Raw genomic sequence first — 26,592 nt, forward strand, 5'->3', positions numbered from 1 at the left:
ACGTATGGGCAGAGGTGACTCCTGGGATCCTTCCTGCTCAGTTTCCTCTTCTGCTGCTGTGTCGCCAGCTCTTCTCAATCTATTGCTGTTCCGCTGGGCCTTGTCCTCTACTTTGTTGGCAAATAAGGTAAATGACCCCTATTCTGGCTGCCCATATGCTGCTAACATCGTTGGTTTTGTTTCAGCAAACTGCATGAGGATGGTATAGACAGATGCCAAAAAAGAGGGCCCCCATAAGCCCAGTAGGCCCTGCTGTGAATCACCAGCATGCCAGGGTGAGTGGCAGCCAGCATCTCCTTGGTTATTGAAGAGAGCAGCTGTGTCATGTTCAGTTAGTTTACATCATAATCTAAATCAACCATGAAGGATGAAGATGCATAGAAGGAAAAATAAATAAATAAATAAATAAACTGAAGGGATGTGTTCAAACAAAGTCCTGTACAAACTGCCTTTGGGTTCAGTCCTAACTAAACAGAGTGATTGCAGGGAAAGGGATGGCTTGGTTACCAATGCCTTACAAATTGTCTGCCTAATATGAGAGAGAGCAGATTTGTCCTATGCACGCAGATGCTTGTATTCTTATTCTTTCCCTCTGCTTCCATGTCCTTGTCTTCCTCGTGTAGCCCTGACAATTCATTAGTTCTCACCTCAGACTGCAAGCAGGTCCATGGAGAACACACAAATTCGTTATACTTTGGCACAAGGAGTGTGTTAATTGTGATACAGCTAAAGGCTGTTACTGCAGATTAAAAGACTGTGACACCTGTCCCCAAATCAGGGGCGGTGTCAGCTCAGCCTTTGGCTCCAAGAACTTCTCTGGTTGTGCAGCAGTTTATTTTTCACAAAAGTATGATAAAATATAAGAGTGCTTTATTTCTTGTATGTAAGGGGTTAATTAATTAATTAATTAATTTCCTCTCCATGTGAAGCTGTGAGTTCACAGAGTGAAAAAGAGGGCAGGGAAAGGGGCTATAAAAGGATGAGTGTGTGCCATGGGAGCCATTTTGTTTGGGGTCAGGGAAGCTGAGGTGTTTTTACCATTCTTTCCTCTTTGTGCTCATGTATGTAGCTTAGATGTAGATATTTAGGTGCTATAGAGTGTGGTTCATAGGTAGCAATATAAAATAGACTGAAAAGTTTTAGGTGTTGCTTCTCTTTTATACAATCCTGTATTTTGAAGGTTAGAACCTTTTTAGCATGATATCTGGGAAGATTTGGAACAAACTTCTGGTAGGAGAAAAATCACTTAATGAGCTTTAAAATGGGCCTTAAAGAATTCTATAATGAGATACCTTGAAGAGACTTGGAAAATGGTAAGGATACAGTGAGCAGGATATAACACATAATCCTAGCTAAATTCTTTACTTTATTTCCTAAAAGAGGACAAATTTCCTTGGAACTGCTAGAAAGAAGTCCAGCTGTTAAAAACCACAGTTATTCCCAGCTCATCACAACTAGTGTAGATTCCAGAAGCAGAGGTGAAACAGGCTGGTGCAAGGCTGAGGTCTTGCTGGGGTGGCCAGGTCATCATGCCAGCCATTAAAGCATAGGTAGCCTCATTTTTTTTTCATTTTTTTTTTTTCTGGCTGGTACTTGAGCTGTACTCAGTGATGAACTGCATAACCTACAGACATAGTGGAGACCAAGGAGGAAGAAGTAGCAGCAGGGAGAGGCAGCTCTGAGGTGGCAATGTCTCTGTGGCTCCAGGACGTGTTAGGCAGGGCTGAAGCACTTGTCACTTGGTGAGAAGAGTAATAAAGAAGTGAATGCTTAAGTATGTTGATTATCCCCTCACAGATGCAGCTGCTGAAAAACAAATGGAGGTCAGCAGCAGCTGAAGGCCTGTGTTGGTTGAACAATCTGCTGAGGACTGTTCCAGGACCGTCCAGAGAAAATAATGAGGTTTGACAACTTTATTTTAAATATTTTGTTGGGTGGAATAGAAACTTGAATAGCATGTGTACCCTGTGGTATGGCTTAGAACAGAGAGGTACTTAGTGGGTGTCCCTTGTAGCTCAGTGCTCTTCCGAGTGCAACATGGACCAGTGTCTACCCTAAATATCTTACTGAGTTTGGATGAGTTAGACAGGTCCTTGTCCACACTTATTTCTTACAAATTTTTCTCAGCGAGCTGCCTGTTAGAAACATCTTGCTTCTCTGAGGGCCTAAGGGAGGAGCATGAGGTACAATGGCTCCCTGGGGCTGGAGCAGTACAAACATTGTATGGATACAAGTTTGGCTTGTTTCAAGAAGCTCCTTACAAAAGCAAAACAAACAAAAAAACCAACATGCTTTTCTGTTTCGAGTGATATCTATTTGAGGAGATGTTGATTTTGTTGGTCCTTGGGATGGGAACGCTGGTGCCAGGTTACACCAGCAGGTATTGTAGGTAAATGGGCTGCTTGCAGCAAAAGCTGTATCTGCAGAGTGCTGTGGGAAGTTGGGTTACTTCTTATCTCTTGTGAAAAGTTTTCAGATATGGAGACAAAGAATATTTAAGCCAGATACCTCTCACTTTCCAAGCACAATACACACTTTCCCTTCTTTCTTCAAATGCAGTTCCTTTTGCAAATCTTTGTGGAGAACAATACAATAATCAGCTCTTAACATCTAATTATGCCTTTCCCTTTACAAAAGAAACTCATATTCTTAAATAACACTTCCTGGCAGCAAAGAGCTCTGTGGCTCACTTTGAAAGAGAGGGAAAAACAATGCAACCCAACCCAAATATCTTCAGATCATTAATGTACAGGGAATTGGGTGCAGAATCCTTTCTTAGCTTCATCACTAGATGAAAATAATACTTACCCTTAAGCACTTGGCTGTGTTCTTGTACTGAATGCTGACAATAATCTAATCAGTTAACAATTCTTATTCTGATGATCATTTTCCTGTGAATTGTTTCAATGGTAAGGGGAAAAAAGAATATAAATAAATGAGACATTTTTTTGCTGGAAAGATGACGGCCAACCGAGAGTCCACTCTTTTGCTCTTGGCTCCTTGTAACAATTCAGATTCTTCTCCCTGCTGGGTGAAATGTCAACCTGAAGGGCAGTAAGCTAAAAAAGGCCCTTTACTCTGAAATCTTACCCCTGTTTTGCCCAGAGGCATTTCGTAGCCTAAGCAAAACACTTGAGGTCTGCAACTACTGGCCTACATGGCAACTTCGCTTTGTCTGTGCTGCAGGAATAAGGTTGGGTTTTATTTCTTAATATAAGAATGTTTGCGTTTTTTTCTTCTTGTGGAGTAAATTTCAGCCCAAAAAATGTATGATATGTGCTGCATTTGGTGCACTCTCCCCGAGGCAAACCAGGGGATCTGTAAGTGGTACTATTTTTCCTATCAGCCCTGGAGAGTAGTGTGGCAGCCCTGCGTGTTATTAATGGATAAAATCTGAGCAGCAGCCAACCCCAAGGTGAACCCTATGCATTTAAAACATTTCATCAGACAGCTAAGTATTTTTTTTTCCTTCACTACAGCGGATATCTCTACTGCCACCACTCAATAGATCCCGATAGAAGAGAGCAATAGCTGGACTCACTAATGTGAAAATTGATAGTATGAGCTCTCCAATGAAATATAAACAGCTCTGTGTTTCTTAAGTGTCAATATCACGGGGCTGGGCTGAGGAGGTGGTGTGGTGGATTAACCCTAGAATTATCCAGGAGGGGAGAGAAGCTGATAAATAGGAAATATTTGTCCAATCAGCCAGGGATCACTTCTGAAGTGGATAAGATGGGCTGCTGTTGACTCCCAGCTGCTGTCAGCTAGAAATCCAGCTACAGTTTACAGCTCCTCTTATTGGAGTGTTTCCGGAGGTAGGAGGAAGGTCAGACTGGACTCTTCTCTCCTCTCCCCTCCCCTTTTGTCTGGAAGAATTGAGTAAAAGAAGGGAAGATGAATGGTGTGAGAATTAGGACTGCAGCTCTGCAGATGCCTTTGCAGATGCACAGATGCAGGCGCCCTGCACTGGGAGCAGTTCCTGGCAAGCTGCAACACTGCTGTCAAAACAGCATTTATTGGAAGAGCAGCTTACACTTGGGGGAAAACCTGCAACATGCGGAATATGCATGCTCACTTAAGAAGAACTGAGACCTTGCCCACTCACTCCCTTTTACAGAAACACCATAATCAGAAGGGTCCCTGCAAGGGGGCAGGCAGGTAGGCTGGGATTTGGATGTTTCCAGGGGTCAGATTACCTAAACTGTTTCACTGTTACTGTCTTCGTTTATGGATAAGGGAGGAATGTTCCTGGCTCCTTCTGTTCTGGCTGAGAATCTGAAATCAGCCAAGTCGATTCCCTTGGTGTCATCAGAGTCACCTCCTGGTCCAAAGCTGGACTTCACCAGGTGTGAGTTACAAATAACCAAGAGCAATGTTGTTCTTTTGTCAAAGAAATGGTTTCCATGGAAACTCTAAATATACCTAGGATTATGTAAGTTTATATCCATATACCTCTGGAACATTTATATTGATAGGTTGCAGAAAGGCATTTTTGAAAAGAATTCACTTAACTTTCCTTGACATTTGTTCTTTTTGCGAAAAACAAGCAATTCTGCATAGTGGTTCTCAGTATTTAACTAGTAAGTCTGAGTTAAGTATGGGTAAACTGGTATACAATAAACCTATCTTTGACTAGGAAGGGTTGTGGAAGGGTAAAAATTCAAAAGATATAAAACATACATACTATAAATCATCACAAAGTCACTGAAAACCTCCTTGTAAATACATATTATATAAAGTGCTTTTCATGCCTATGTGGCTGGAGACTTGGACTTCTTAAGTTTCTTTTCTTCAGCTTGTTTACTGAGTTTTCAATCTGCTTGTTGAGGCTTAAGGACTCTTCTACTTATGAGTCAACCCTAGAACCAAAGCACGTGGTGGAGGATCATACTGAAGTTGAGGGTACTTAACCCTGAGCGGGCAGACTGAAGATTTAGTAAACAAGCCAAAAAAGACTTGAGATAAGGTGGCAGAGCAGCCCTTTGGGAGAAGGGGAAAGGGGAGTGCTATCAGGAGGGAATCTCAGCTGTGCTGCAATAAATGTGTGAGGGAGGCCCTCCCTCAAAGCACTCTCAAATCAGCAAGGCTTTTTTTTTTTTCCTCCTTTTAACTTAAGCAAGCTTCAGACATTTTCAGTGCTGTAACACAAAGCTTTGTCACGGAGGTTTGGAAACAGCTGTTGGAACCCAAGACCTTCCAGTCCCCAGTTTTGCCCAGGCCTGTTTCGATATTGCTGTAGGCTTCGTAGATATACAAAGTTTCCCCAGCCGCAGCACTGGCAAACTGCAGGACTGAGCAGCTGGGACGTCAGAGCAAGACAGAGGTAAAGTCATGAAATGTCCTAATGAGCAAGAACTGGCAGCTCCAAGCTAATTAAGACTGGTCTGGGAAGCAAAGACTAGAAATTGTTTTGGAGCCCAAAGAAGACAATGTACCACTCAGAGCTTCACTGGGCTTGCTCTAGATTACAGTTAGAGCTGGCCAAGTCATTCCCTCTGTTGCCTTCTTACCATCTCCAAACTATGCTATTGTTTAAAGATAACAGATTAAAAAAAAAAGAGCAACATCCTTGCTGGATTATTTTTTTCCATTATTTGGTTAAGAATTTGACATGTCAAAATTTAAAAATCTGCATTTGGAAGATTTTAGGTTGGTTTTAAGGTATAACTTAATTTTCCTAAAAAGAAATACAGAATTCAGATTTATACAAAAAAAATATTTTATTTCAAACTTCCATTTTCCTGTGTACAAACTAGAGATCTTTAATGTAGTCTGAGCATCTCATATAATTCCATGACATCAAGAGCAAAGTTAAAAGAGAAGACATGAGTATCATGACAAAAAAAAATGGGACTGAAAGACCTTAAATCTGTGTCCATAGATCTAATTAAGGGGACTCTACAAAATCGTAGGACTGGCTGACTGCTTTTGGTCTGCATGAACTTGTTATAGGTGGGGAACTTCTTACTTTGAGAGGTCTCTCTGCTTGAGGAGGCTGGAATTCTTTAATGAAATATTGAAGTCATACATGAAAACATTTCAGTATCTATTATATTAATTTTTTTTGAGAAAGCAATCCCCATTTTCTGACAAACTAGTGAGAGCTTAGATTTCTGTTTATTATTAATGAGTATGTCCAAAAGTTTTGCTGACATGTTTATTATCAGTGAATCAAAGCTAGATTGATAAAATAAACTAATGTCATGAGTTGAGCTATTTGGAAAGTTTTTCTGAGTAGCTGATGTAAAGCTGAAGACATCCTATGCCAGATTTCCCTTTTTGGTTGGATAGAGAAGGCCATCAGATAGCTAATTCCTCTACCCTCAGAGGGTAATGCTGAGAAAACCTGGGCATCCAAATAGGAGCAAAGCCAGGAACCGTCTGTGAGGAATAGTATATACAGCTGAAACCAGGGCTTCTCTGTCCTCCTTAACAGCACATGAGATGACGTGCATTGCTACCTCACTTGACTTTGCTTTGCTTCCTTCTCTCATAACTTTTCCATGGGCTGGAGTCATAGGTAGATATATGGATACCAGGCTCTGAAAGTGGCACTGGGTTGCAAAAGGAAAGAAAAAAAAAATAAAAGGTAGCCTTATATGAAGGCTGGAATAATTTTGGTGCTTTGGGAGGATGCCTTGCTCTTAAGTGACCGTGCACTGTCACCAGCACGGTGTGTGTTTTCTCAGTTAAGTGCTTCTCTGGCTAGCAGTGGCAATGCAGACATAGCAGGAGCGAGTGCCGGAGTGCCCTGAAGTTCATTAATGTGTGATCTGATTAAATAACTGTTCCAAGAAAAGGACACATTTATTGCTTGACTTCTCTGAGCCCCAAGACGGGGTCCTTAAATCTGGCAGGCTTCTCCCTGAATTTAACTCTCAGGTACTTGACAAAAGAAAATAACAGTGACATTACTTACCAGGAAGTCTAATTAATTAACTGCACTCTCTGCACTAGGGAAGGGATGTTTCTGGGTGGCAAAAACATCTTTTAATTTGGTCCTCTCCGAGAACTATGTTTAAGACCAGTAGTGGACTTTAACTACTCTTTAAGGACAGAGAAACTTCATCTGGATTTAAGAAGAATGTGAAGATGAGGGTTTGCCTTCCATGAGGCAAACCAAGGACAGGAGGGTTTGTGTGTGTGCTGTGGAAAGTTTTTGAAACATCTCTCTTCCAAAAAGTCTGTAAAAATGCTGAGCTGAAAGACTCAAAGCAACTCACTTGAGACTCATTTTCAGTACAGCTAAAGTTCTGAAACCCAGACTGCAAAATCTCAGGAAGCAGCTGGGTTCCTAATTAAAACAAAACGTTAATAGATTTAGCAGGCCAAATTTATGCTTTTCAATTAAAAATGCTATTGGTCTTGGTATCTGCTTGTGTGCATGTGTGCGCACTCACGTGTGCTGGAGATAGGTATAAATTGGTGGTGTAATGCACCAAAGACTTGGGTCAAACCTCTTGTCCATGCTGTGTGCTAAGGGATTCAGAACATCTTGGTACCCAGAGCGTAAGTTCAGAGCAGAAGAGCATGTGTCAAGACAAATACAGTGTCAAGGGTTCTTCATGCATTCATTTCCTGACTACAGACTGTCCTTCTGCATGAAGGCATTTTTCTCACAATAAGTTGTTCTGATTTGAAAGCTACAAATGTTTTACAGGCTGCATGATGAGTCCAAGCTATTTATCGACTGGTAGTAACCAGGAAGAATTTGTCCTTTAATTAGCCCTGCTGTTGGTTGTATTTTTTTTCCTCCACGTACTGCTGAATTTCACACATCAGACCAGAGAATCCATTTGCTTCACTAGGGTGGCTCTTTCACAGACATTTCACTAAAACTGGGGCAAAAGCAATTTTGTTGTTGGTGTTATTAAAATTATTTTTATAGCATGACAATAATTCTCATTATGCCAAATTTGATGAACTGATTTTATTTCCATCTTTTTTTGTATTGAGACAAAGATTGCATCTGTATGTTTTTATCATAAGAAAGAAAGAAAAAAGCCATGTGTTGCCTCAAAACACTAAGCTGCCGAAAAGTACTTTTGTTGCTTCAAAAATGAGGCTAGGATCTCACATAGCTGCTTTTGAACAAGAATAAGCTAAATACTGCTGTAATTTTGTAAAAGCTAATTTCTCTTTTCAAGTTAAATAGAGGGCTACTTCTATAGATAATTCCTGCTCCACAAAAAAATCCAATTCTGTGTTTTCAAAAGCTGATGAGAAGAGAAACTTTTCCCTGCAGTGAAATGTGAGGTAATTTTTAAAATCAGAAAACCTTCCAAAAAAAAAAAAAAAAAACAGGAGGAGACCATGTATCTCCCGGATCCTGTCCTCAGCTGATCACGGGACTTTCACTGTGCCTGACCCTTGCATGGTGTTCAAATGAAAATAGAAGCTCCAGTCCCACCTCCAGTCCTCCAAATATATAGATATTTATTCATTTGTGCTATAAATGGGGATCTTGGGGTTATCGGTTCACTGTAGCAGATTCCAAGGCAAAATTGGGCCCTTCTCTATATACAAACATTTGTAACAGCAAAAGACTCTGTGGGCGCTATGGCTAAATGCAGGCTGGCTGCTCCATCTGCCTAAAGATTTGCTGCAATGCTCATATTTAGTACATTGCTTTGCGAAGTATTTTCTGAGATATCTTGATGGCAAGCAAACAAATTTCTCTTATATTGTATTATAATGGGCAGCACTGACCTGATTTATCCTTGCTACACAGAGGCGCACGGTGAAGATGAAGTGGTTTTGCATATTCTGGAAATGTGGCAGTCCCTGAGATGCATTTGGGGTTGTCATGCTGGCAGCCAGAGGAAAGGGGGAAAAGCTGGGTGAATTCCACGGTGCTGCACTGAAACCCTGGAAAGCTCATTTAGTCAGAGATTAAGCTATGGAGCTAAATCTGAAAGTGAGAAAGGAGAGGAAAAGCTATTGAAAACTGAGATTCTACTGCTGACTATGGAGGCCACATGACCCTGACACATAACTTTTACTGAGTTGACTATATCTCACTTCCTTTAAGTGCCTGTCCCTCCTGCTCACTCTCAAGGACTTGGCCAATCTCCTTTTGTAAATAGAACAATGCTTTATATTTCTCTATTACTCTGGAGTGACTATATCAATAATGCAGGAAAGGCATCTGTCCAGCACAATGAGATTATTTTTCTGATTTCTGTTGACAGTTATGGTAATAGTTTGGCAAACAATCTACTCCACCATCAATGACCACAGATTACAGCTGTTTTTAAAAATCTCAGCTGCTCCTGGAAACTTAGAAGATTGATTACATGGACGGAAAGAGACAGAAAGATGTGTCAAAAGCTTTTATGGCTGAAACTCTTAACTCTGTCTTGCTCCCCTTTTTCCCCTGATTCTGAAAGTCGATGTGCAGTCAGTCTTGTAGTCGCCTTACGTGAGTGCAGAACATAATGAGTGGAGCAAGTAAACAAATGATCATGCTTCAAAGGGAATTGAGGAGCTGCTTTGCACCAAACCATTCAAAAACCAGCGTGGGAGCTGTAAAATAACTGGCAAGGCTTTTACATTACTGAAAATACAAAGTTTTGCATGTTATTTCCTCTGCAATATGAGGAAGGTGCTGTATGCAAGATCAGAGCTTTCCTGGACCAGGCTCAGAGGGCTGAGCAAGCCCTGAAAACTTCAGCTGGCTCTGGGTGGGGTGAAGATGTTGGTGTGCCCTCCTCACTGAGGTGCTGAGGAAGGTGGCCAGGGCTTGCCCTTTTTTCCACTTACAATCTGAATTTGCTCCTTTTCACTCGTGGCTTTCTTAAGGTCTCATTGGGCAGCTAGTGTATTTGACTGGGAGGTACCTCCAGGGTGATAAGAAAATCCCTGACAAAAAGCCTTATTTCCTTTAGTTATACATGTTATTTATCTCATGTGAATCAGAACTGGGGCCTTACAATCAAATATGAACCTTACAGAGCTTAACGCTACATTAAAGGGCTCATAACTTCCATTAGCTAGAGTGGAAAATGCACTGTTTCATATGTATATGTCCTTTATGCAAAGAACAGGAATAACACCATGAGATCTGTGTGTCTGACTAGCCCTGGAATTTCAGATACTGAATGTTCACAGTGAACTGCTCAGGGACAAATTTGCAGAGCAAGAATTATCCTTAGAAATTATTCAGTAGATATTTTCAATTTGAGTAACAACAGAGGAGAGAATATCAGAGGCTGCTTGTGGACAGGGCCATGGACAGGGAGGAAAAAAAAAAAGGTCGATTCATCAAATAAATTATTCCCTATGAATTATTCACGCAGGGCTATCTTAACTGTTATTCCTACTTTCCTGGCCTCCCTACAGGGGTTGACAATAATGCAGTTTTGTCAGTTTCTAGACTTTGATTTTAGCAGGAATAAAATCTCGGAGTGTGCATTTAGGTCTACCAGAGTCAGTCAGGAGGTGAATTTGATCCTACAAGTTGATTTTTCTCATTGGCCATGACATTGGTATGTTATCAGCAATCATGAACCTAGAAGATGCAGTCAAGAATGTTAGTCAGAAAAAGCTGTCAATTACAGCAGTCTCCTGATGTTTCTTTTCCTTTCTAGTTAAAGAGCAAAAACACTCAAAGCAGTGGTGAATGTGGGTTAAGAATCTGGCTGTTCAAGCTCTCAAAATTCAGGTGGGTTCATCTGTCTTATGAACTCTTCACCTAGGCCCCAATTAGTATTATATTAACCTCCTTAAATATCAGATTGCTGTGATCTTACAATACTCCAAAATGGTCTATTAGCTACCCCATTTCCTGGCTCCGTCAGACGAAAATGTCTACAGTAGGTCACCTGAAAGCATTACTCAATTAATTCAGTGAGCTGCAGTGGGTACCCAGGATGTCTACCAAGCACAGGGAGCTCAGAGGGTTTCTATTACACAGCCTCACGTTTTTACATTATGAGTGCATGTAAACATGATCTGAGGACTCATGCACCTGGATCTTTGAAAGAACTAAACCTTGACCTCCTGCTGAAATTGGTAAGAATTAGGTGCTTAAATCCCATGAAGAAATAGTGCCACAGTATCTTCAGTGGCTTTGGATTAAGTCTCAGGCAAATTAAATTATTAATTTTGGATGGTGTGAACACCACATCAAGCCATCAAATATTCTGTGCATACTGCAGTTTACAAGAAAGGAATGAGATATTTCAATTTTTGGAGTTCCAGGGATGCAGGAGATTTTTCAGGTGGGCTTGGGGGAAAATTTCATTTTGTTTTTTAAACCTATACAATCATCTCCTACTGAAAGTTACTCAAGCTGTTGCTTTGAAAAAGCCTTCTGGGTAACTAGCTGTATATTTCAGAATCTGGCTTTAAATAGGCTTTGAAAATGCAAGTTAAGCTCCCAAGCTAGCAAGACATTTTGTAGGTTTTACCTGAGGTGCCTGTTATATAATTCTATGACACCACGTAAAACCTACTGCTATTTGTGGAGTCATGGCATTGCCTTCACTGAATCCTTGCTAAATCAATCCAAAGTGCCATTTCCCATCTCCTTTCCCAATCATGGCTCATTAAGCATTGTGCAGAATGTAATCTATTAGCAGTGATTTCCTTGGCTGGTGAGAGAATCATTATGAGTCGCTACCTTTTATAAAACAAACAAACAAAACCCCCCAACATTATAAGGCCTGCCACCATTAAAGAGATTGAATGCGGGAGGTGTGTATTTATGCCATTGAGCCAACTTAAATGTTCATAAAGACGATGAAACTTCAGTATCCTGAGTCGTTGATTTCGAGCTTCAGGTCAGAGACAGATGACTTCATGCTGAGATTTATTACTAAGAGGCAAAGCTTTGGAGTTTGTGTCAAGGTGGGCTCATCCATCACCGGAAGAATTCTGCCATAATATTCTGCTGTCAGATCCCATCTACCCTTGATCAATCTATCAGTCGGCCTACTTAGGAAATTGTACATAAACCCAATATAATCTGATTAGACATCCAAAACCACCGTCAATGGTTAATCATGCAGGTAAATTGTACTGTGCTAAATATGACTCCTTTCCTAGAGCATGCACACGGTGTAAGACATGGCAGGGAAAGTCCCCAGATAGCTGTCTGCCTGAGGAAATTCTCAGTCTTCTGTGCCTGGGGAATATGTGTTAGTGCAGTATCCCTGTTAAAAATCCAAATCCTCTGAAATCATCTGCTTCTCGTGTATGTGTGGAAAAGCAATAGTTTGTACTTTTAAAGTCTGGGTATCAAGTTTTAGCACGTTTTGCAGGTGAAAATGTTGGTGTTTATCAGCAGGTACAGACAATAGGCTATTTCAAGCTAGTATGGTAATGTTATCAGCATTTAGTGGTATCTAGTTGTGAGCTCTGTGATATAAATACCTGAACTCTGATACAGGAAGGTGGACTTAGTGAATTTTTGGTTGGATTTTTAAACAGGTGGATTTTTGAACCTTAGGCGGCTTTCAGACAAAGAAATTGCTGCTTCACTGGACAGATTCGTAAAATTACTATGAAGTCTTGAGTGTCCCTTGTTAGAACAGCTCCATAGGGTAAGGCAATCATTTAAATATCAATCAATAATAAATATCAAACAAAATTGAGCATTCTTGTACAGTAGCACTTACACAGTGAAATCATAAAATGGTAATTTCCCTCTGATTTGAATCGCGTCACATTCCACTTTATTCCCAAAGAAATACTCAGATCACACAGTTGAACAGAACCTTGCTCCTGTTATGCCAATTTGAGTATTTGGATGTTTTAGGGCACAGCTGAGATTTGGGACTGCTGGGTTACAACGCTGAGCTCCCATGGCTTAGCAACTGATGCTGAGCTTCAGTGTGGCTGAGACATTAAGAGAGATGAATTTTCCAAAATGAGGCAGACCAGTGAACTGTGCTGGCAGTGTAATTCCATTACTTTCAAGGAGTTGAGTCTGTTATAGCCAGTCAAGTGGAACAATGCTGTACCTTAAAGGAAAAAAAAATAAAAAATTGATTTCTATTATTGTTATTAAAACTATTATTATTATTATCATCATTTATTCATCCAGTGTAAGAACACCAAGAAATGGAGAAATATGTAGAGTTAAATAACAAACATGATACCCAAGGGAAAGAATATTTGTTGTTATGGGGTGTCAAAAAAGTCTGTTCATAGCTGAAAAAGCATCTGCCAATGATTCCCAGATAAATTGTTCTGAAATGGAGTTGGGAAATACTTCACTCTTTGGTGCTTTGCCCATATGTCCTCCATGCCAAGTGAAATCTTAGAAGTTTCCATTAACTAAGGGTTCAAACTCAATAAATATCCAAAGAGAAGAAGACTGAGGTTAAGGTGAGATGTGAAGAGCTACTGAAAGGAACTAGAAGCTCACCCCAAAGTCTTTTGCCTCAAGTGTCTCAGACTTGCCTGTTTGGATAAGGAAAACTATGCAGATTGTCTAGACATGCAGAAAGTGGCCGCATCCTTCAGCGTTATCTGAATTTCCCTGAAGTTGCATAGGTGCAGGACATTGACGGTGTTGTGATAAGAGAACACATTTCTGTTCATGTACAACAAGGTCTTTGTAAACTTTTATCTGCCTACCTGCAGGAAGATCAGACACTATGCACCTGTCAGCTACAGCTCTGGGCTTGGATTTATTTTTTCTTGCAAGTTGTTTCATATCATAGCAATGCTGTCCCTTGGCTTCTGGTCAGCTTGGACAACGTGCCAAAGCACCTTCTGTCTCATGCAAATGGACACCAAAACACCACAAGTTTTATTGGGCATCGGGTATGCCTGTTTCAGAGGGAAGGCATGTGGTATTTAGATAAGAAGAGAAGTAGAGATCCAAGGTTGATGGGGAGATATATCCCAATAGCTTTCTTTAACCCTTAGGCAATGCTCCTTTCCTATGGAGAGATATATGTTCAGGCTTTGCTGGGATGCGAGATTCGTTAACCCAGCTCTTTCCATTGTACTACTCACAGCACATCACAACCCAAGCACTAGAAATGCCCTGAACAGCTCATAGTTAGGGGGAAAAAAAAAAGTCAATATTTATAATATCCTGAAGCCTGCAAAACACCAAGTTGTTTGAAAATCCAGCAGGAAGGTGCACTGAAGCTTAGCATCTATGTTTTGAAATACTGGAGGGAAGGCACAGAGAGCCAGGGACATTTTCCCCGGAGCCCAGCTCTGAAATGCCAGGCTTTAATGATTTGGAAAGAAACACATTTCCGCACTCCTGTGGCCCGGAGTACAGCAGAGTTGTAGTCTGGAGTGTGAGCCAGTCTTTCTCCTAAATACCTAAGGGGAAGTTTGTAGCTGCTCTGACCCGCGCATGTGCCCCCCAAGGGCAAAGTGTTAACAGTGCGGTGGCCTTGTTGGGGTCAGGTGATACCGTGTATTACACCACCAAAATTGTACCAAAGCAGCTATGGGGGGATTAGGCGAAGGTATTTGACAGCTGCTGTTAGGTTGAACTTTACTTTTACTACTGTGGGTTGAAAATGAACACTAAGTCAAGCACTATTGTTATATGAAACCATTACCTCAGTTCTGGGTTACTGACCTGACAGGCCCTCCTTTGTTAGAGATCAAATTATTTGGATTTTTTTTTAATTTTTTTTTTTTTTTTTTGCAATGGCTCCAGTAAGTCAGGGTGTTGTGGTTGCTTTTTCAACTGTCTTGTTAATCATTTGTTCCCTTCAGGGCATTTTTTTTAAAACTTCCTTGTACATCTTTAGCCAAAATAAGTACAGTCCATGGTAAGTATTGCCTGGGCATGTGATCAATTCTATTTATTTATTTATTTAGGTTTACTGTAGCAGTTGGTTGTGCCTCTGAACAGTTTAAAATAGTGTAAGAGCCAGGAAGTCTCACGATCAAATGACCATTGTAGAAGTGCTTGAACTCTGAGAACATTTGCAATGGCTGGACAGAGCATTGCTCAAAGGAATTTTGTTTTCTTCAGGTAGGCCCCAGGCCTTCCCAGGTAAACTGATTTCTTCCAAGACTGCTACCCCACCCTTGCCAGCACCAGGAAAGAACATGAACATAACATTCCAGTACAAAGACTTGGTATTTCCAAGATGTGCCTTGCTTGAAAGAATTCATATATATCTTTCCTCTCCCCACCACTCACTTCTGGCTATTTGTTTGCCCATTCCTCAAGAGAACAGTTGCCTGGAAAATATGATGGATAAACAAACTTTTTTTTTCCTTTTTTTTTTTTTTTAATTTTTCTACCTTCTACAGATACTTTTCAAACATGAGAAAAGCATTTGTTCTCCTCAGTTTAATTTAATGACTGGGTGATGCATACACCTGCTGTACCATTGTGTTGCGCCATGTGAACGTTCCCTTTCGTGTTACGATGGTGTAATACATGTAACTCTGCACAGGTCAAGTGCAAGTGTCATCAGACTCAAGCACACCACTCACCATCTATTATCTGTGCTTATGGTAAGGCTGCACTAGATTTTTTGTTACGTTTCCAACTCTGACTAATAGTGTGTTTCTCCATTTCTTGGGCCCTTCTGGGAAGCCCTTCCATTTCTTAAAACACATGTTAAATTATATACTTTCTTATAACTTTGTGAAGATGGTGTAGAATAAAGGTTCTGTTGTTCAACAGCAACTACAATAAGGTTTCATCCGTGCTGAAGTCTGACTTTAGGATAAAATAGCACAGAATTAACTACGGATAACTAACGTCAGGTGCAAATTTAGTAGCGGAAGGTGAAAGGGCCTTTTGCTTTCCAATTAGTATCAGTCATTGGATCCAACCCTCATTATTAAATTTAATCTAAGAGGCTTGCCCAGGATCACAAAGGCAGTAAGAGTACACCACAGCAAGAATTGGCTCCCAGTCCTCAGTCCCAGCCATTTCCCCTTCCTCCACCCCAGCCTTCCCTTTTGTACTTGTATTACTTTTTTCTGTACAAGTGAATATCTGGCATCAGTATTTGTGCATATCTGGAGATCACCAAGCCAGTTGGGTTTTGCATTAAAACAAAAGAAAACAAAACAGAACGTTTAACCTTCCCCCACCCTGATACCCCCAAAACATGTTCTCTACCCTGCTGTGGCATGCTGAACTCATTTGTTTTTATTAACCAAACTCAAGATTAGTAGGACAGCTAAAGAGGAGGAGGCAGTTATCAATAGATAATCATGCTGCTGTGGATTAGAGGCACTTAGCTATGTATTGTACCTTTGCTCTCCCAAGGGTATGATTATATCCCTTGGCTATGCTTTAGATGATGTTAAAAACACACCAAAGCAACTGATATCCCTTCCAACCCCAAAACACATGCTAAAAGAGGAGATTAATCTCCTTTGGCAGCTGATCACCTACCTGGTAGCAAGCCACTTTGATTAGAAGAGGAAGGGCAGGGCTGTGTTATATATACTTGCTGCTAACTATACAAGCATGGGAGGCATACTGCTTCACTGGCTCTGCGCTGTCCCTTGCAGCCTTGCTCATGGGTAATTTTGCCTGTTTATTGAAAAATGCTTAGAGGCAGGAGAGAGAGAAGCACATGAGGGAAGTATGATATGGGATAGCTAAAAACCAAAGTATCCTGGCCATCTACCAGATTCCACTGCAGTCATAAAAATCCATCTTGTAGACACATTCGCGTGAGTGTGGCAAAAGGCTTTTGTCAGTGCAATAGATGCAGAAGAGAGATGCAGAACAATCTGATTTTTTCCCCATGGGAAGGGTAGTCAGTAGCTCCTTGATCTCATCTCAGTTTCAACTCCTGCTGCGGCCTTTAGAAGGTCACTCCACCATTTTTTCTCCATCTGGAAAATGGGAATAAAAATAAATCACATGCTTATCTAACTGTCTCCTGGGGTTGGTGTGAAGTTGTTCATAAAACACTTTAAACATTGAGCATGCTGTGTAGGGCTTGCCTTTCTTATGAACTTCATAAGTGTGTCCCAGATGAACTGCTGCTGATGGGAGGATATTACTCCCACAAATTTTTCTGCCTGTGGAATCTGGCAATGTAAGGGGACAAGAAGGCAAACGATGAAAATACAGGGGAAAAAGAATACTTATGAATATGCTCAGAATAATTCTAGATGGTTTAGACTGTAGCTCTGTCTTACTCATTGGATTTGGCTTCCTTTCATGCTGTCATTACGTGCCGTGACCACCAGCCTCTTGCCATTTCCTTCTGATGCACATCCCCATCCCCAGTCTGTACAGCTATATTTCCAGTGAAAACAGCTCTCCAGGCCATCTAACAGCCATGTAATCTTCCTTACAAGACAGGATGCACAAGCATCAACCATCTTCCATTCTGTCTGCCAGTACTGATTGCCTTCTTCACCAGATAGCTGTTGCTCCAGCCCTTTCTAATGTTTCAAATGGTAACAAAGACACGGGTGTCCTTTATCTGGCTTCTTCTATGTACATCATATTTTCAGATACTGAATTTTAACTTTTTTCACTTTTAATTCAAGCACAGAACTTGGATGCAAGGATATTATTCCATAAAGGAAATAATCAATAAAGGGCTTTGGTTTTTTTTTATTATTCTCTCCCCGCCTTTTCACTGTCATTGGAGAGAACCAAACCTTTTAATACCCAGAATCCTTCTGACCCATCACTAATTGTCCCTATTTTTTAGGGGAGCTTGGCAGGTCTGGTGACATTATAGAAAAAGTCCTCCCTAAAGAGCACTGCCAATTTCAGCTTTAATTCCATCAGTAAACAACTTTGACTGTGTTGGGAAAATTCCATTAATCATTCATGTTCTGTGAAGAATGATACACAAAGGAGCTGTCAAAATCAAGCAGCTACTCTCCATTTGTTTGGTAATTAAGAAAATACAGGCCATTCTGATGGCGCAGGGATGCAAATTCCAAGCCCAGCTAGAACCACTTCAAATGAAACAACACAGAATCACCTGCACTTAAAATCTAGAGGCCAGACTTTAAAGCCCTCTTTCCATTTCTGTACTCTCAGTGGGTATATTTAAGGTCACTTGCACATCTAAGTGCTCTATCAGGTATTTTGATGTCTAAATGATGTCAGCTGCCCTTACAATTACTTGTGGGTATACACAATAATTTGCTACAGCCTGAGCAAAGAATACAATTTATGATTTAAAAAAAAATACAAAAGAAAAAAAAAATTAAAGTGAATGGGCAAAACCTCAGACTGTGGGATTTGGTCCTGACATTTTACTTAGTCAAATAGATTAGTTTTCCTAGGAGCCAGACCTCTCTTTCTGCTCATTTTTTTTCATTGCCTTTCTTATGGGACATCTGCTTCTTGGTAGCCTCAAAGATTTCGGTGCAATTTGTTCTGGAACAATGCAATACAGAAAGGGAAGCAAAACAAACTACCTTTTAGATGTTAACTGTGGTTGGCTTTTGAGATGTAGCCAATGATGTCTTACTTGTGGTATGAACCCCTTTATTCAAGTTTTAACGGGGGCAGGAGTTACTTACATGTTAAAGATATTTCAGGAATATGGCAGAGTGGTCTGGATACATATCTGAAAATAATCTCCACCTTGTTTGAAATGAAACGCTTTAGAAGGAAAGCCACATTCTGCCAGGACACTCCTCCAGACTACTGGTGAGCGTCCAGCCCACATTCACATGCAAACCTTGTCCAGGGAACCAGCAAAGCAACACAAGGAGCAAGACTTTAATATGTTGGGCTTATCTCGATGATGTCAGTGTAGCCAATCCTAGTTTATCCTGAAGTTATATATCCTGATAAAGCTATTCTTAACAGGGACAAAGAATGGCAGGGTGGAGAGTTAATAATGTGTTGCAACAGGCTATAAGTTCATGCACAGATTTGCTCCCCGCGGTGCTTTCCACATAGAATAAAATAGTAAGCATGGATTGCTGAATCAAGCCAGTAACATTCAGAAAGCAATGGGCTGAAGAAGGATCAATTGACGGATTGACTGGTTTAATCACAGACCTTCCCTTCTAATCAAACTGGATCTAAAGGCTTATAAATGAAGACTTTATTAAACCATCATATAACAGGAAATGAATTCTGGTTTTGTTCTTTTAGAACAAATAATAGTATGTTTTCTCCTATACAATAAAAAACTATATGCAACATTTTATATGTAACTTTTTTTTTCTAATTTTATTATAGAAATTATCTACTACAGATGTAAAAGTTTTCTGTGCTACCTAAGTGTCTAACTGCTATCTAGACAGCTACCTGGAAACTGCAAATCAGGCAATTAAATGCTGTGAAACCCATGCACTTTTAACTGATGGTACAAGCTCAACTGAGGCCCTTTAGAAGAAATTTGTGCCTTCGGGGTTAGTAGTACTTCATGCTGCCGACTTGGCTGCCAGAAGCTGAAGGCGATGTATTATTTATGAGATTATTATTAGATCAGTAATGATGATCAGTAATTCACTAGTGGTGCTTGATTCTGGGCAGATGTTCTGGAATCAAAGATGTTCAGAGAGATGTGTGTGATGGCCTAATTTTCACACTGAGGTCAGTTTGCCTTGCAGACTTTCCAAGCAGGTTCACGCAGCTGACCTGGTAATTGTGATTGGAATCTCCTAGGAAATTCCCCAGGACCCTCACTCTCCTGCCCCACTGTTCTCCTCTCCCTGTTCCTAGGGTACTCCGTCCAAGTGTCACCTGGAGAGTTCCCTCCCAGGTGGGACTGAACACTAGTAAAAGCCTAGAGATTTTTTATTATCATTATTTTTATTTTATATATATATATATGAAGATTTAATAATCCCACTCATTTGTAAGAACATAGAACCAGAAGCATGAACCCTTTATGACATTTACATGTGACCTTTTCTTAAAACCACAGTGTACTCTCTTGCTTACATGACACTGGTTTTGACGCTCTTAACCCATTTATATCAGACCGGTGCAGTTGCAGAGAATCCACTAACATAACAAACAACATTTTAAGAAGTTTCAGTATTTTTTTAATCTAAAACTAGTGCCTCACATCTGTTCTGTGAAGTCTTCATAAGCGCTTCTTATCTGCCAACATGGACTTTAAGACTTTCACCCTTTCACATGGTCATTCAGACTCTTCAGCTAACTGGACTTTACATCTTTCTTGTCCTAATATTGATTTCAGGGGAAATCATTCTGAAACTATAAACTAGATTTTAGGGGCAGGGAAAGAAGATAACTAGCTGATTACTTTTTAATCTAAATTCAAAAATCAGTCAATCAATTAATCAATCAATAAGCATGTAATGGGCCTCATTTATTTTGGATTAATTAGGGTGGTGTTTTCCAGTTATATGTCCCGTCTGCAAACAGGCTAGAGAAGTATGCTTCGTAATTGCTATCAGGAAACTGTAGCAAGTTACCATGTGTCAGCTGAGCTGCAGAAACTTACTGCAAGTGCATTTTTCTGCCTGGGGCATATGCAAAATAATACACTTCACTTTGCCCTCTTTCAAGGCAGCCTGAGGTATACCGTATGAGCTAGCATTTGCTTTCAGATAAAAGCGTGCCCAGGGATGGTTGCTGCAGCTCAGCTGACTCATGGTGACTTGTCGAACTGTTGTGATTTGATCATCTCTACTGATTTTTTTAATGAAAGCTGACTTTTCATGCCCTTCTTTCTCTGGAGCTGATGTAGAAACACCATCTATCATGAAACTAGTGATGTAACCACAAGACTAGGCAAAACTACTGTTCTGCACATTCTCATCACTTATGGAAGGTCTTTAATAAATTCCGTAATACCAGACAGCTTTAATCTACAGAACTGGTAATTGAGATCACTATTTGGCATACAGTCATCCTGCATCTCATCTCTCCTATGTCTGTCACATAATGTCTTAATTAGAAAAATGAGCAGGTCCGACTTGAAATACACTAGGAACATACATTTGGAGAAAATAAACAAAACAACCCAAAGTCCAGTTTCGTACTCCCTTTCTTTTGACTACAGAGGAAAGATTAGCAGTGGTAGCATGTACCACATAGACCATCATATTTCTACTGTATGATACTAGATGTTCATTCAAGAAAGAATGATCAGCTTTTTAATACCTGACTATCAACTTGTTGAAATTACTGAGGAGCTGAGGTTTTGTTGTACTCCAACAAGTCTGGAACTGTATTTGGAAGATGAGTCAGCCCAGTAGTCCAACATGGAGAACCAGATGAAATCAGGCATGGGTTTGCAGACTCAGACCTAAGCCTGGGACTTTACAGGCCCATGAAGGGATCTCAGCACACCAACATGGAAAAAATAATCCAAAACAAAAATAAAAACTCTTCTTCGTGCTGAATAGGTCTTCAGCACTTTTCCTTCCCAAGAAACATCTTAACTCTCCTAACTGCAGCCTTACAGAAGCAGGGAAGCTTTCATTAAAAATGTACTGCACTTCCACAGATTTAGATATACACAAGTATCTTTAGCTACCCTTTTATTTTCCAACCCTTAGGGCAAAATGATTATAGCTGATTAAACTCTCCATAATTTCATAAACCCAAATACAGGGAAATGTGAAGTCTAACAGTCAGTCTAGGACCTTGAGTGGCAGCCAGAATGTCGACAGGGATAAAGCTAAAGGAAAGTATCATTCAGACTGAGTAATGACTACTGAATCTGTCCTTAAAGGACAGCTGTAACCTTAAGCAGACATCCTCCACGGGGGTAATACGGGAGACGATCACTGGCCAGCACTGGCATTTGGGGGTTACCTCCTCTGCCTTGGCTCACGCTAGCACAACCTGAATGGTCTCCGAGGAATCAAGGGATTTCCAGGGACTGCTGGGTTGTCCTTCACAGAAGGCCAACACAGAGATTTCTGCATCGCATAAGCTCTATTTGGATGGCTTACGTGGTTGTAAATAGCTGTATGCTGGCACTGCACTCAGCAGTGGATTTCATTTAATGAAGGCAAAACCAGTCCCTTAAAGCTGCCTTGCTGCTGGGCGGTGTGATAATCTCATTCAGAGCACTCTTCCCTTGGTCTCCTTTCAACCACTCCTGCCTTTTCTTAGGCACACAAGAAAGCCTGTGATTTTTTTTTTATTTTATTTTTTTTTAATGCCCTGCTTTCAGTAGGGCACCTTAAAGGTCAAGTAAGACATTTGATATATTTTAACACAGGCAGCTTTGGAGATGAACAGATTTGACGTATTTAAATAAAACATCCTAATAGCATGTTCTGGCCTTGAAGGCCTCAGGCAGCATACATTGTATTTGTTAGACACTATGGCTTAATTACTCTCATAAATGAATTATACCCATTTCAATTTAAAACCATAAGTGTTGCATTTGAACTAGGGTCAAATTAAACTTTCTGTCAATTATGCAGATTACTTAAGCAATTATGTAAATTGTTAATAAATTCTTAAATGGAGAGAATTTTTTTTCTTGCAAAAATATATATTTTATGCATTATCAAGCTTAAACAGTTTTAGAGGACAGAAGTATGGGAGAAAAAGAGTATGGCTTTAGATAGCTGTCTTGGGATTTGGTGCACTGACTATCTCTACCTTCTATGCTGGTAGGTAAAGCTCAGCTGCTCTTGGGCTCAGTCAGGAGAAGTGGGCCATTCAGTGCATGCTGTTTGATGGTTTTCTTTCCTCCCATTGCAGGGGAGGTGCCCTGGGCTTAAGGCAGGATGTTCTGGTGGTGACAGCCAGTTCTGTCGCAGGCTGTTGCACAATCTTAAGGGATGCTAGGGTAAGCTCCCTACCTGTCCTATACCGTGTAATGCATTTCCATAGAAAGAAAGCATTTGGAAGTAGTGACCATGACTTTCTTTGATTTCCATTAGCTTTACCATTTGAGGTGTGTCTCTGCCAGAGAGAAAGAATTGGGAGTATTGTCAGTGACTTATGTCTATGCTGGTTGCAGTGATAAACAATTTAAATATTAGTACATAATAATCAAAGTAAAATCATCCCCTTTTCTGGATTTGCATTTGCTTCTGTACTCCAGCCACTGAAAGCAAAATCCTGATCTTGCTTCCACAAGGAGGAAGGTGGAATTGCACATTTATGACCAGGGAAGAATCCTGCAGTATTTAGGCCACTGCCTGCTCGATGCATTTTGATGGAATTACACTGAATTTATTGCAGTGCAAGAGTGATCAGGATTTTCAGGGTCCAATTTTAGTCCTGTCATTAGGAAGCTCAACTCTCACAAGACCTGCTAGTCCTCTCACATACACCAGTTTTATGCTATTGTAACTCTATTGACTTAATTAGAAGTACTCCCTGCAATGAGAAGAGAATCAGGTCCATTAACTTCAATGGGAACTTTCATTAGGACTCAATTCAGTCTCCAGGGACTTCCAAATGAATTAAAGCTACATCCATTTTGCAACCCCACAAAATACCAGAAGGGTGCAAGTTGCATTTCTGCATCACCTCCGCCCATTTAACACCAACTTGCACACTGCTGTTATTAAATCCTTCTGATCTGCGTTCCTTCCAAACTGATTTGTGCTTGTCAAAAAGCACAGAGGTGTCCAAGTTTCTATAGAGAAATGTCCATGATCTGTCTGAGCCAGGCACTCAACTCAGAGCCCATCTTGTTTCTACCGTGATGCAAGTTGTTCCAGTGCCGGGCGGGGTGAGAACTGGAAATCCCACCAGGAAAAACAGGAAAGTGAACCCGTAGTTGGGTCTAGGAGTTCAGGAGCTTTTGCATCTCAACTTTGGCAAGGGCAGCGTTCAAACCCAGAACCTGGGCGTTCCCATCTTGGCCCGTGACTAATTGAAATCCTAATAAAGAAAAGGCCTCTGCCCTCAATCCTCCGGGCCACTTACCTTGTGCAAATTAACATTTTAACATCAGTTATAAAATGTGCTACATCTCTGGGAGGTGGGTGGAAGGGGGCATGAGGGAGGGGGAAGCATCTAATGCAATGAAATATGCATATCAAAGCCTAAAAAGAAATGGGAAAATTCAATGAATGCTAAATTATGGATCTACAGAGGGCCGTCTTTGTTAAAATCTACATGGCAGTATCTTTAAACTCCAGAGTATTAAACCAAAGGCATAGGGGCAAACATACCTGGCAATCCTTTACTTTTTATTCTTTGTGACACAGAGAAAATACTTTATAAAATATTAGATGAAAAGGTCCTTTCAAAGCTACTTTGCTTTTATGGTGCCTTTCTCTCGAGCTGTTCTGCATACTTAAAAGTCAGAGCCACCTTGAGTGGATTACATTTTTTTAAAGTGCATTATAGCTTGTTCGCAGCAGCCGACGTAACAGCCACCCGACCTGCGTTCCCAATGCCTTGTTGTCATCATGATAAGCATTTACTGTGATAGGAAGGCAAAGAGAATCAACCTTTTTAAACACACACAAAACCCTCGCTGCTTTGTTGAAGCAAGCGGCAGCCCCAGCTCACAGGGATACACAGGGGCTGTAGACAGAAAGCTATTTAGTGCATTGAAAACAGGCTTATTACCCTGCTATTTTTTGTGCACAGGGTTTTTTTTTTTCCCCTCTCTCTCTCCGTCTCTCTCTCTCTCCCTCTCTCTCTCTCCTTTTTTTTTTTTTTTTTCCCGTGACATTAGAGAGTCCGAAGTGACATACATTTTTTATAGCTTCATAAAGTCGTCTCCTGACCGGGTCACCCTTCTCATAACTAGGGAGCAGAACGCTTGAAAAAAGCCATTCATCAACGTGAAAGGAGCCGCTGTCTACTGGCTCCAATATGCACACAGTCTGGCAAGATTCAGCTCAGTGCAAATGCTAAGTTACTCCTTTGCTAATGCCAAATGACCCGCTCACTTCTATTAGCACACAGAAGGGGACAAGAAGGGCATGGCTGCTGTCCGTGTCTGCATAAATGCCTCTCAAGATGCAGACCGGGATCAACACTTCTTGCTAAATGTACTGAACACATAAAAAAATTAGTTTCATATTTATACTAATTAAATATTCAATTAAACAAAGATAAAATTACGGGAAGAAAATTTGTTCTTGCCTAATGGGCTATGTCCCGTTTATTACTTTTCCTCACATATACCATTAAAATCCCTGCAAAGGGATGCAGGATTGTTACTCCTGGTGTATGTCTTCCTCTCGCTCCCCCGCAGCTCTTTGTTCTGATGTGAGCCCGTAGGACTGGGTAGGTAAAATTGGATGGACAGAGGGACAAACAGCCTTTCCTTTGTGCTGCAGGAAAGGACCCCAGTTAAAGACCGTTCTGCAAAATACAGATATTTGCAAAGAGCTTGCATGCAGGAGTATACTGGTACATGGGGGAAAAGGAATGATTATCCTGGATGCGGCCTCTCTGCTATTAATGATGACCAAGACCAGATGACTTCAAGGAACACCCTGGAGACCCTCTAGTGGGCAACTCTGGGATAACCTGCCAAGAGAAGAAGTTTCTTCCTGACCCTAAATAATTAGAGTTTAGAGTTCTGCCAGGAAGCCCGAGGGTTTTTCCCACTCCTTGAAAAAAAAAAAAAAAAAAAAAAAAAAGTGTGTTAAGAGATGTTCAAACTGAACAATAGATTTCGTCATTGTCAAAATAAATGTTAAATGGATTTTTCATTCTTGCAAAGTTCTTGATTTCAGAGACCTTGCAGAAATTAATCTCACAGGGGTTAATATGTCACTGGGTTAAAAAAAAAAAAAAAAAACTGTTTACTCTGTCAAATTTAAATGCACTTCATTGTTCTGGTAATATAGGACATATGACAAATCATTCCTTGATTTTGCTTCTTTATGCTGTTCATTATTTTGTAAAACTCTTTCACTCATCTTCTCTCTGATTCCATCCTCTCCCAATGCTAAAAGCTCCTCGGGGTTTTCCCCTTTGATTTTAAGAAAGTATTCCTCTAGCTTTTTAATTTTTGAGACATTTATTCAAAGTCCCACATCTATTTTGTACATTTTTTTATATTCTTTTATTCTTTGCAAATAGAGAGACAACAAATTGTTTATTCATACAGTGGAGTGATACCACTTTCTTTGCATGTTAGTTTCAAATCTTGATTTTGTTTTCTTTTGTTTTCCATGCTGCTGTACATTTAACGATGGGTTTTGTTCACCTTTCCCTAATGCCCCAAACTGTTCATTTTTTATTTTTATTTTTTTTCTCCATTGAAAGATTATACATACCAGGGAGCTTCTGGAAAATCTGGGTCTATGTAATCAGAGCTATGTGCTTATATGGGATTTCCCTTTTACAAAATCTGAAGGTTTACAACAGCTGCAACCTTGTTTTACTTTTGAGAGCAGAATGCTTTTGTGGGATGAATGCAATGAAGGTCTTTACCTAGGGAAACCTGAGTTCACCGTAAAATTTCATTTGTGCAAATATTTCGTTGAGCACTTTTCTCATTATTAGCCAGAACAAATTGTCTTCATCTCTCTCCTGAACAGGGCACTAACCTTTCAAGTAATATTTATCAGAAAACAGTTTTCTCAGAAACAGACTGGGAGTGTATCAGCAGCAAGTCAGTCCAGAAGAAAACTGAAGTGCATTGTTAGCACTTCCTGGATAATGTTCTTTCCAGAACCTGCCTAAGCAGATCTCAGATATTGAGTGGAGGACGTAAGCTAGTTAAAATAAATGCTAAAGGGTTTTTTATAAAGGCAATCATCCATGTTTCATGTGGGTCTTACAGGAAC

At 40.4% G+C, this 26,592-nt stretch overlaps 1 protein-coding gene across 1 annotated transcript in view; it reads left to right on the top strand.

Annotated features, from left to right (window-relative positions):
• The first annotated feature begins 1,010 nt into the window (after window positions 1-1,010).
• The window catches only part of LOC310904653 (uncharacterized protein), a 29,796-nt gene continuing 4,214 nt past the window's right edge, over window positions 1,011-26,592 (top strand). Inside the window, exons 1-2 of the mRNA XM_083849712.1 lie at window positions 1,011-1,313; window positions 1,798-1,902. Coding sequence (XP_083705838.1) covers window positions 1,284-1,313; window positions 1,798-1,902 — 135 coding nt within the window. The 5' untranslated portion in view covers window positions 1,011-1,283. The remainder of the gene's footprint in view (window positions 1,314-1,797; window positions 1,903-26,592) is intronic.

This window comes from Anser anser (genome assembly GCF_964211835.1).
Source record: "Anser anser genome assembly, chromosome: 10".
Taxonomy (NCBI): Eukaryota; Metazoa; Chordata; class Aves; order Anseriformes; family Anatidae; genus Anser; species Anser anser.